The sequence below is a fragment of the Aplysia californica genome, unplaced genomic scaffold (genome assembly GCF_000002075.1).
Source record: "Aplysia californica isolate F4 #8 unplaced genomic scaffold, AplCal3.0 scaffold01216, whole genome shotgun sequence".
NCBI classification, from domain to species: domain Eukaryota; kingdom Metazoa; phylum Mollusca; class Gastropoda; order Aplysiida; family Aplysiidae; genus Aplysia; species Aplysia californica.
Window position 1 is genome coordinate 138,497 of NW_004798486.1, and position 12,050 is coordinate 150,546.

Here is a 12,050-nt window from a genome sequence, read left to right on the forward strand (position 1 = left end):
TTGGACTTTAATGACTTAATGACTTATATTTAATAGTATTTCCAATTAATACAAAGACAAAGGTCTTGAAAAACCTTAAAATAGCTCGAACAGCTCATAAAAGGGCACATAATCACTTATTTTTAACACAGACACATACAAATTGTTCACCCCACTAATATATTCAGGACTTTTAAACCTTTTCTACTCAAGATAAGAGAGGATAAAAAGCTCAATGACTTGTTTCAAGTGACAAGCAACAGCCCTTCGTTACTGAATGGAAAGCCTCATTCATCCATGAAGGAAAGATCCCTTCACAGCTCTATTTCTTTTCTTTTTTTTCTCACAATCGGCTATCTTTTTAAAACACTTTTAGTGCAGTCTGCGACTTTGTTGCCACGCCGTGGTATGCGCTAATTACCGCTGGCGACTTTATTCGACAACTCGACCAGGCACACTAAACATATTTAAACAACGTAAAGAGCCACTGCACTGATATAAATACTTGTAGTACAGTCAAAAAATCCGGAAGCAACTTATTGTCAAATATTTCCTAAACTACCCAACTCTCCAGCTTTTGCACAATGACTTGTATCAAGTTGCTTTAACAGATCAATATTTTTGTCAACACCTTTCAGCAGTATTCTAGAAAATTCCTTAATAAATACTGATAAAAGATCAGTGGTTGGTTTCTACAGATTTTAAAAGGTTTAGAGCTTGGGCAATATTTCTTTTAAAAGCAAGTCTCTCATTTAAAAACAAAATCGTGACACTATCTTGATTGAAAGCATGTTTTGAGAACCTTCAGCGTAAAAATGTGTTCACTATAAAATTAATTTCTTGTATCAAGTTTTGCCACTAAAAAGTATCATTGGAGAGCTGTGACTTAGGACGCATATGCAAAATGTGCGTGAGAAGAGGGAAGAGCTGTGAACAATCATATTTTCAGAGAAATGGAGCTTTGTAGTATTTTATATAAATATAAGAAGAAAAGTTGCTTAATCTAGCCTCAATTGTTGTGAAAACATGATTAAGTTAAGACAAATTGAAACAAACTGCTATACAAAATATGGATGATACTGATTAACCTGTGCAAGAGATATTTCAGGATAAGATGAATCACACATTTTTGACAGCACTATAAGGAAATCCCTCTATGAGACAGCTGAATGGTTGATGAAATTATGCGAATTTTTAAAGCGTGTTTCTGGGACTGTGAAGGTTTTAAAGAATTCATTAAAATAATAGTGGCAACTATATCTGTCTTCCCCGATCAATATCAGTCGAAAGACACAGTGTTCTATTATCAGCTACGAGGCTCGAAAGGCAAAAAAAGTGATTTTCCATGAAATTTTTGTCTTTTGGATCTATTGAAAGTTTGAAGTCTTCTTCTTCATTTAAGATAAAAATAAACAACTATAATCGACTATAAATATGTTATTTTGATTATTTTGGAGGTGAGTGTGGTTTGCTGTGAGCTTGGGCGACGAGATAAAGGAATTTGGATTTTGTTAGTGTGTGCCTGTGAAATTATCTTAGAACCATTACCTCATGGCGACCTTTTCTTCAAAGCTTCAAAGTTCTTCATTCGCAACTATTTTTAGATTTTGAACCCTTTTCGAGCATGAATGGTCTGAAATGTAAACAACTCTGATTGGTAAAACGGAGAAAAAGCGGCAACTTCTAGCTCACTTCAAGCTTGTTAATGTAAACAGCTGACTGTGTGGGCGTGCTCTGCTAGCTGTTATCGTCTGTTGATCTTTCAGTTTTACACTTGGATTGACTTTAAAAATTCGTTTTTATTGTGTTTTAGTGCTTTTTAAAGATTAATTAACCTTCCTCTAGATCTCTCAAAGCGGACCCCTTACTAAAAGGCCACCGAGGTGGTCTACGTGCATGTGTGTTGGTGTGTTTGTTTTGTGTATGAGCGTGCGTGTGAGTGTTTGTATGTGTGTGCGCATGTGCTCTCATGTGTTTATGGTGCTATTACAATCGTATAATTAGGTAGCGTAAACACGGCACGTAAGCCGACTCGCGGCCTTCCGAGCTTGTTGTTTCGGTAAAATGGGGGTAATTCAGATCTCTGTTTCTTTGCTCTTTCGCTATAAAACACCAAATGCTGAACACTTTGAAAAAGTTCAGATTTTCTTCGTTACAATAGTGTAAGTTGTTTGTATATCCGAGTATTTGGAGCTGGAGAGTCGCTGTGGAAAGGGAAGCCCTTCGCAGTCGGAATGCGAGGTTGGCCAGTTCAAAATGCATTCGAATGCTTTGCAGAAAGATTGATGATTAACTAGGTCGTAACAGCTTTTAGTGTGGTTTCCCGTGGCTTTTATTTTTGGCCTTTGACGTTTGGATAGAAAACCTTGAAAAAAGCGTTAAAGTTTTTAAAAGATCATTTTTAAAACGAAATGAGTAAAACACCGGCTAAAAAAAGGTACCAATAGAAAGACCAGTTATTTTTCTATTAAAATAGAGTCAACAGCTTCGAATTATTTCGCTTAATCCTTCCGTGAAACTACCGGGAGCACTCAGTATACTCCAATATTGAGCTGATTTGCTTGCCGTGAGGGCTGGTGCACGCCGGCTGAGACAACGTTCTGTGTTTTTATTGAAATAACGACAGATCATCATTGTGTTTGAGGCAATAAAATACTGATTTGTAATGATCTCAAAGTCTAAAAAAAATTAGGCTTCATTTCTTCGTTACCATGATTGTACTCTGTTAATGTAGAAATGTTTGGTGCACTTGGTACTCTTTTATTATCTGTCAAACATGGGGTTGCAGCCAGTTAGCGACTTAAGCAATATTTGATTTTTATGTTAAATTGAAACAGCTGCCATTGTCTTAAACATTGACCGAGAGGTAAAAGTATGGTACCAAAATCCTCAGGAGACATAGGCCTTTCGTATGAAACAGATGAATTTGACATACAGGTATTTTGAAAATTTAGTATCTGGTACCTTGTATAATGCTAATATTTTGTTGCATTTGACGAGAAGTCCATTCTCGTTAAAATTTTGTTTTGTCCATAAGTTTTTTTCTCCGTGAATGAATAGTTTTCTACTTCTGTGTGTTGCCTTGTAGTGGCATACCAAGATAACTGCTAAATTTCAAGTATCAAGTCTCTATCTCAATTCTAAGACCCCCCATTGCAATGGAAACATCTTGCTCAACTTCTGAGGCCATTTTCTCGCTTTCATGTTTCCTCACCAGGCACAATTAAAAGTTCTACATTTTCGTCAAATATGGTCATATTTACTTCATTCTTGTTTTAAATTGTAGGGAAAAGGGGATAATTTTTAAAAATAATGTTAACTCAGTTTTGAAATTTAATTTCCTTCATATGACTGATATTGAGCGGCAGGGACACATATATAACGGACCCGGAAATAACAGGGATCCAGTAATATCCCCCGTTTTTTTTAAACGCTTTTTTGTCTCTATCAAAAGTTATTGGCAATAACAGGGCCTCATCGGAGCCTAATCGGGACAAAGGCTCGTTAACAATGTGTAAAAAGTAAGAGAGAGAGAGAGAGAGAGAGAGAGAGAGAGAGAGAGAGAGAAAGTTAACGCAGTGAAGGAGCAAGCCCACGCAAGCCACGCCACTGTAAGACACACAGCATGTGAAGCGAGAGGGGGCTGCGGTGTGCTGCAGACTTTGATCTAGCCGTAGGCCTAAGCCTAGCTACATGCACGCGTAATGTGTCATGCGCAGGCCTGCCACATGGCCAAAACCACTGTTCGTGGATACTTGTGGCAAGGGAAATTATCCATGAACAAATACAGCTGGATTAGTCCACAAATGCTTACTTCCCTTGCATTTCTGATTTAACAAGGATCTGATATAACAGGACTTTTTCTCTGTTCCCACCTGTAATTTCATCAAAACTTACAAACCACTACTTTTTGACTAATTCGTACGAGTATTTATCCTTTAACTTACCATGTCCACTGGGATCATTATCAACATTAGCCACACACAAACAGCCATGATCAAATTCTTCCTCTTCTCCAACCGTTGCAGACCACCAGTCACGGGTTTTGAAGAGAGACATTGTTCACCACAGTAATAATACCTGAAATGAAAATGAAATGCATTATCATTAACAATATATTCTAATGTTACTACTAAGAAACAATTCATCAGATCAAGAGCAGGGTGTCCAGCAATATATTTCCTGAAAAAATTTACTACCTGGAAAAAAAATTTACAACCTAGGAAATCAAGCCCCACACCAGCTCGAAAAAGGGAGTTCATTTGCCCCATCAATAACATATATTATTACATAATATAATTATATGGAACGAAAATAACACACAACAAAGTCCAGTCTACAAAATGGAAGATAGACAGACGATCACAAGCTTGCTCGTCGCTAGATTTAGTTTTAGTTTTAGTGAGGTTTTTACGGTGCTCGCAACTGTATAAGGTCATATATATGAGTGACAAGGGATGGATGTCAACAGAGAAGTCCAAACGGGGAATCAAGCTTACTCTGCTCACCTCTCTAGCCTCAACAGCACAAAGTCTGCTTCAACTATCAAGACAACCCGGAAATAGCAGTTCACAAGAGTGACAAACATACAAAAGAAGTAGAGGAAAATGACGATAGTAAAGAAGAGGAAAGAAAAAGCATCAGTTCCTCCCGGCATAGTATGAGCATGACATATTGATAAATCAGCCCATATTTACAATTTTACTGTGCATAAGAACTTTAATATCCCCCTTCTGGGAATGGCCTAAAGACGCTTCAGTCAGTAGCACTGCCCTGGTGGTGGTGGTGGTGGGGGGAGGTGGTTAGATTTACACCTAATGTGTGCACACAGGGTGACTGTCAAATCGGCTTCTCAATTTTCTAGGGGCATGTTACATCATACACACACACATACACGTAAAATATATCAAAACAACAACATGTCATTGTCGCACTGTGGTCTTGTTTGACTTTTAGTATTTCAGTCAATATTTTCCTCTCATTATAATATAAAAAAATGAAACCTGCTTTTAGCGTTCGGAAGGGCCCTGAACAAAAATTTCGACTGTCAAGAACCAGTCAGGGTGTCATGACTCATACGCTCAGACTTTGCGTTACCAGTCTATCGATGGCAAATTTCTGGGTGGTAACGAAAGCGAAAGTAGATCTTGAGATTTTCCTGATCGAGCCTCGGTATCACATACACTTCCGCCTGCCGCTTTTTCTAGTGAAACGTACTCTCGGACGGGGGAAAAGGTGAACGAATATTATATATATCACAATCGCGACCGGCAAAAACTGAGTCATGTACCGCGACTAGGGTTCACTGAAAAGTCTTGCTGGCTTCCTCACTCAGTACGCAGGTTAATTTACGACTGTTTACCAAATGTTTAAACTATTATCACGACACATTTACTACTATTTATGACCGTTACGACCAGGGCGTTGAATTTATGCTGCATCAACAAGAAATATCAAAACAACACAAAGTAGTGGATTCTCGACAACTTGCGTTCAGAGGAGAAGAAAAGGAGAGGAGGAGGGTTTAGAGAAGATGAGAGAGGAGAAAGCTCTAAAACGGAAAACAAATATTAGAGATAATAGACAAGATAGCCATGACTAAATGAGATGCACAACAGAAAGTTGTATACTGTCACAGTCCACAATGCAGACAAGACAAAACAAATACAAATTTTGGCTGGTGGGCAGGCAGGAAAAATTTGATCTACAATATCTAATCTAGAATCTAGATCTAGATCTTGTATTTTTAAACTTGCGGCAACAGAGTTCAGTAAACTACAAACTCGGTCATGACATAATAAAGCCATTGCCAAAACGTGGGGAAAAACACACACATCTCACATTAGTGTGCATAAAATGTGATGCATTAGTATTTATTCCTCCAAAACGTATACACACCTAAAATAAAGGATGTAGAACCTGCATTAGCAGTTTCAGACCCCTTGTCAGCCTTACAATCTTGAGTTTGTAAATTTTGTGCCAAAAATGTTCGTTTTTTAGTGATTCCTGAAGTGTCATTTTGAGCACACCAATGCAAACTTCCAAGAATGTCCAAAATTTAGTATTTTTGGGTGTGTTTTTTTTACGTGTGCTTTGATCCTATGTTATTTGTCATTGAGAAAGGTTAACTTGCTCAAGAAATCGGTTTACTTGTTTGCAAATAGACGAACAATTCGGATTACTTGTGCATCTGTCGTGTCGTCACGGACTAGGTGTTTCAGATAACACCATTATTTTTCAGTAGAATCACCGTAGCTGGTTAAATCTCTTTGCCTATCGTCGTTTATTCAATACTTCAAAAGCCACGATGAGCGAAAGGAACATCAGGTTCCTAGATCTACGATTTCGGTCGGCTGTTTAACATTCGCCGTTATTGTCGTCAATTTGCGACGTGCCGGAAGTCCGAATTTCGCCCACTTTTGTTTTGAACGGGTCATCAAAAGTGCCCGGATATAATTGTTTTCTTGAGTGACTTCCCCTTACCCACGGCCCCAGAACAACGGAAGCAACGGGGGAAACAGAAAAACGAAAGTAGTCATTGCCTTCAGCGTCCGGTGACGCACAAGAATTTTGCGTTGAATGTGACGTACTGGGCTGTTTTGCGTGTTTTTAGGCTACTCTGTTGAATATTTTAGTGAAATTGCGGTGTTTACACTGGATTCCTGGAACAAGAGTGTGATGTGTGAACAAACTTCGAGAGATGGATCATTTCTGTGGTTTTAGATTTAGCGTTTGTGCTCAGTGATGACGTTTGGGGTGTCGTCATGCAGCCGTACAAGACTGACTAACGTACAAGAAATTACATTGTCCTAAGAGCAAACAATTTTTTAAGTAATGTGTGCTCTCTTTACTCAAACAAATAAACAAACATGTCCTTGTTAATCTGTCTAACTCAAAAATACACATTTGTTCTTTGTTGGTATGATATACTTTTTTCCAATACATTGTGTCATTGTGTCATCATTGTTATGTAATATTTTTCATAATTGCTAATATCAATAAGTTTTCAACATATATTTCATACATGCAAGATTCATTTAGAAGCAAAATACGCCTTTATTGATCTGTGTATCTCTTAGTGCAAATTTGTTCTTTGTAGGCATGATTTTACCTTTTCCCATATGTTTTGTCATCACTGTTATTTACGAGTACTGTTTGTCATAATTAGCCACATAATTGTGATCGTCCACTGTCTTTGATATGACCTGGTATCTGTTTCAAAGCAAAAGAAACCTCTCCTGTTTTTTTTAAATTCTTAAAGTGCGCTTTTATCTCTGGAGGCAAGACTTTTGTCTTTTCCTGTACATTGTGTCATCATTGTTATGTACAAGTCATGTTTGTCATCACTGTTATGTACAAGTCAGCTCCATTGATTTTGTGCTTTTGCCTCATGTTAGTTAAAAAATTGTTTTACACATGTGTTTTTCTGGTACTGAGGCTTTGATAACTGTATTTGTACAGCCTTTCACTATTGTGATGTGTTGTCAATGATAATGTCCAATGTGTATATCCTTTCTTGTACATAACAATGATGACATGTTCTGTGCACTGCGTCATTGTTACAAAGCTTGCCATTCATATTACCATTATGAATGGAGTTCATAGTGTACAAAGTGTTTGTTTACTAAACAAATGGAATTTAAAGTCTATAATTTGCCTTGCTGCTTATCTGTTTTTGTCATCACTGTTACATACAAGAAATACAGTAGTTGCCAAACCAATAGACCCATATCTCCAAAACCGTACATCTCCTTGCTCTAATACTCTAGGAATATGAGCACTAAATGTCAATCTGTGACTGACAGAAAAGAGAGTCAAATTGGTAAGAAATTTTTTTTTGCACCACTGAGTCTCAAGAGTGTCTCACGTTTTGGCAATTGCTCAATAACAAATAATTTATCACCCCTTCCCATCTCTGCCCCCTCCCCCTTACCAACCCAGAATCTACTCCTTCTACTGTAATTCATAGCAGCCTCTAGATCTAGATCAAGGCTAATTCATCTTCTCTGTTTACCCTGAGGTGAAGATGAACTCTTCTGAAGTCTCTACTCAATGATTAGTCTTGGTCTTGAGTCTGAGTGTTGAAAAAGTATAAAACAATCCAAAAAATTAAGAAAGCACTGCATACAAAACGAATACTCGGCTTTTTTGTTGCTACTATCAGAATTCTTTAACTCTACATAGATTTTCTAGATCTATGTATTGGAGGTCAGTAGCTTACAGTTGTACATTCATAGTTGTCATAAAATGCATTCTCAATTCATTTCTCGTTCTCAATTTTCTATGTTTTCTATCGATAACTGGCATTACGTACTTGTTGACTATAAAATCGTCACCCCTCTCAGCTTCATGGCTCAGAACACATTCAGAAACAGTTGTTGTTGCATTCCCTAGTAGCTCCTATCTTTTCATTGCAGAAGCACTGCATAACAATTCTGAATTTCTACGAACTTTGCAACGAGTAGTTAGTAACTCCAAGTAATTTCTCGTCTCCATACAAACATTCCGACGGAGATCAAGCCATTGCACATGCGCATGTCCGTTTTCCGGCAAAAACATAACGTTTCGTGGATTGTTTGCTTCGCAATAGACGTTGTAATTACTTATCATGTTAAATAATAATAGCAGAAGAGTTCAACGTAACTTGTGTATTATGATATGGGTGCATTAGAATGTTTATTGATGAGAGGAAATACTGTGACCGAAATTCGTCTATTACGTTAGGAGTTGGAGGCAGAAAAAGGGGGCCGGGGCGGGGAGTGTGGGGGGGGGGAGGGGGGAGGGGAGGGGGGGGGGGAGTTAAATACCCGGCACTGCCCTCCACCAAGTGGCGAAAGTTATGTTCAAGAAAAAAATTACACCCTAGGCCTAGGCTAAATACATCCCATCAGGAAAGGAGTACTTTAAAAAAAAATTTTTTTAGAGTTGTTGGTTTGTCTGTTGTTTTGGGGTTTTTTTTTGGTAAGTGTTTTACGAGACTCACAACTGCATAAAGTGAGCGCGCGGAACACATTATCGATTTTGGACCACCAAGGAATCTTTAACGTGCGCAATTTACACTAGAGACCTCCGAGATTTTTCCCCCTTGTCCGAGAAGGCTAAGTGTAAATCTTTCTCACCCGAAGATCAGGGGTGTTTTATGTAGACAAAAGCAGAAAGCAGAACATTGCCAGAGAGCAGGAAAGGAGGTGAAAGTATACAATTTTAGAGAAGAAAATATTCCGTCTTTACCCGGATTTGAACCGAGGATCTATTGAATGAGAGGAGAACACCGTAACCTCTAGGTTACGAGAGCCCCCCTCGCGCTCGTATGACCTTAGGCATTTTTGAGTACAGTAAAACACTCAGATTCTCTCCCCCCCCCCCCCCCCCCTAAAAAAAAAGAAGTTAAGCTTGATAGGCCAACATTTCTTTGTATGCTCGAAATATTTTCTTCACTGTTTAAGAAAAAAAGGCGTAACGTTTTGTGTCTTCTGGGCAAACAACAGACAAACGTTTCTTTCAAGTAGTAAACCGATACATAGTAGGCCTACCATTAAAAAAAAAAAAAATTTCCTTCTTGACAAACTGGATGGGGCCTATCTTTTGCCAAATTTTGAACTGCGTGCTACTCTTTTTAAATATTTATCTAAAATGTATATCAAAGCCATAGTGGACAACAAATCGCTACCTTAAAATGACAAAGTTCTGACATTTATGTGTCCATTATTTCACCATCTGAAAAAGGTCAGCAACGGAAACTAAAAAGTACATGTCCAATATTTCGGAAGAAAGACCAAGACTCGTTCTCATTTCCAACTTGGTTACCAAGCGCTAAGTTATTTTCAATTGTTGGTCAAGCAAGTGCCCCGCGTGCCCTCGGAATAGTCTGTTTCTTACACGGAAATTACCAAGGGTTACGGATAGAGTATAGTCTGTTCTCATATTGAAGATATGGTGGACATTGTTTTCTTGCACGAGACATCACATCAGATATTTATAAGGCATAATTGAGTAATAAAATAATTTATCTTTTAATTGATCCTCTTAGGGAAATTTGGGCTACAACGGCGAACACACTTTATATGCTTTGGCAAGTCAGGTTTCCCCATGTACCTCTAGACAACGAGAGCCCCAAATGCGGTATGGAATTCAATCTGAAGCGCCTATCGGCCGATCGAGCCGATCGCCCGACTCGATCGCCTCCAAAACAAAGGTGTTTGTTTTCAGTTACAGGCGATCGAGTCGGGCGATCGGCCCGATCCAGCCGTAGTGGGCACCCCGTATTTCATTTATTTGATGAAGTGATTATAAAACGGATTCCGCTTTTTTTTTTCAGTTTTATTTTTACCCTCTTTCAAATGTCAGTGACATTATGATGGCACTTTTCCGCTCCTACTATTTTTGTTTTCTATGAAATATTAATAGCCTGCAAGTAAAATGTATTCTTGTATTCAATCTGGGGAATAAAAAGACCAACCTAGCTCTAACCGTTTTCCTTCTATTTTACTTGATGCCATGTGTGTACGCTCCATCAACCCGAGTTCAACTCAAGTCTGTGTCCCTTCCTGTTGACTGCCTAGGAGTGTCGGGAAAGTCATGACAAGTTTTTGTTTCTATTTAAAAAGTCAATATTTTGTTGTTTGTAGGCGTTCTACACATGCTGACACTATATGTCTCTGAATACCAACCGTCTCACACTCCGATTTTAGTTTCCTTTTCTTTGTGGGGCTCTCGGGATCGTGGTCTAGAGGTTATGGTGTTTGTCTCTCTTTCAGAGCTCCCCTTCTTATATTTAATAAATGCTGCTCTCCGTTTTGATTACTCCATAGCGTTGCTGTCGTGCACAAACCTTTTTAGCGCCACCGATAATAATTTACAGGAGAAACCCCACCCTACAAACAAACAAACAAACAAACAAACAAACAAACAAACAAGCAAAGCAAACTAACTAACTAACTAACTAACTAACTAACTAACTAACTAACTAACTAACTAACACATCCCTAAAAAAACCCAAAACAAATACAAAAAAAACAAAAAAAAACCAACCTCTGAATGTTTCCTTTAATTGACAGTATAAGACACATCAGTAAAATGCAATATGGCTGCCGTATCCATGGCAACGAAACTTTTCTCCTAAAGTTTTATTGCGTATTTGAAGAAGAGTGAAGACACACTGTGCTTGATACACTTGTAAAATATTATGGTGAATACAGTCCACGAATGAGCGTGATAACTCTCAGGTGCCGCCCCCTCCCTCCCTCTCAAATTGTTGGGGATTTGAAACAGGGCCATCTGATCCGTATTCCAGCATGATACCAATAATGTCTGAGCTAACGGGGTGTCCCAGTATTTTATCCAAAGCTGGAAGGCTTTAAGAAATAAATCGAATTTTTTCTTTTCTTTTACTTTTCGGTGTATTATTACTATTGCATATTTATATCTTTGAAAATTTTTGACATTTCATTTTCCATGAATGTGGAATTTAAACAATATTTAATTTGTTTTTTACAGAGTTAAAAATAATAATTAACGATTTCATTCTGAAAATCCTAGAAGCAGCGCTCTCCTTTGGATTCGACACAGTTTAACGCATCGTTCGAAATGTTCGATGGCCCCCAAACACAAGGACCTGCTAAACCATGAGTGTTTAAAACCACATAAGCAGTACATATTCAGTATGAAATGACGTCTAGAGACAATAGAGTGTGGGGTGCCCAAGAGACAGCATTTTTGGAGTTAACAATCTCGTAGGGTGAAAATGGACTTTGCATTAAACCAAATATCATCGGAGAAATGATCCCTCTTTTCCAGACAATCGAGGAATCATGAACACATTGCCATGATCTGAACCATGTCATATCGGCCTAGCGAAAATGAAAATGCTACAGAAGAGAATGCAGACTATTGAGATGTAGGGAAGTCCTTGCTGCAGATCGTTTGCGGGCAGACGTCTCATGGACTACTACTGAAAACTGCACCCTGGTGACGTCTCTCTCTCTCTCTCTCTCTCTCTCTCTCTCTCTCTCTCTCTCTCTCTCTCTCTCTCTCTCTCTCAAGGGCTGTGCATGGTGAGCGTTCGACCTAAA

At 38.4% G+C, this 12,050-nt stretch overlaps 1 protein-coding gene across 1 annotated transcript in view; it reads right to left on the reverse strand.

Moving 5' to 3' along the window:
• The window catches only part of LOC101847698 (protein PTHB1), a 42,089-nt gene extending 33,579 nt beyond the window's left edge, over positions 1 to 8,510 (reverse strand). Inside the window, exons 1-2 of the mRNA XM_005112241.3 lie at positions 8,294 to 8,510; positions 3,927 to 4,059 (exon numbers count right to left, since the gene is read on the reverse strand). Coding sequence (XP_005112298.1) covers positions 3,927 to 4,038 — 112 coding nt within the window. The 5' untranslated portion in view covers positions 4,039 to 4,059; positions 8,294 to 8,510. The remainder of the gene's footprint in view (positions 1 to 3,926; positions 4,060 to 8,293) is intronic.
• Positions 8,511 to 12,050: the final 3,540 nt, after the last annotated feature.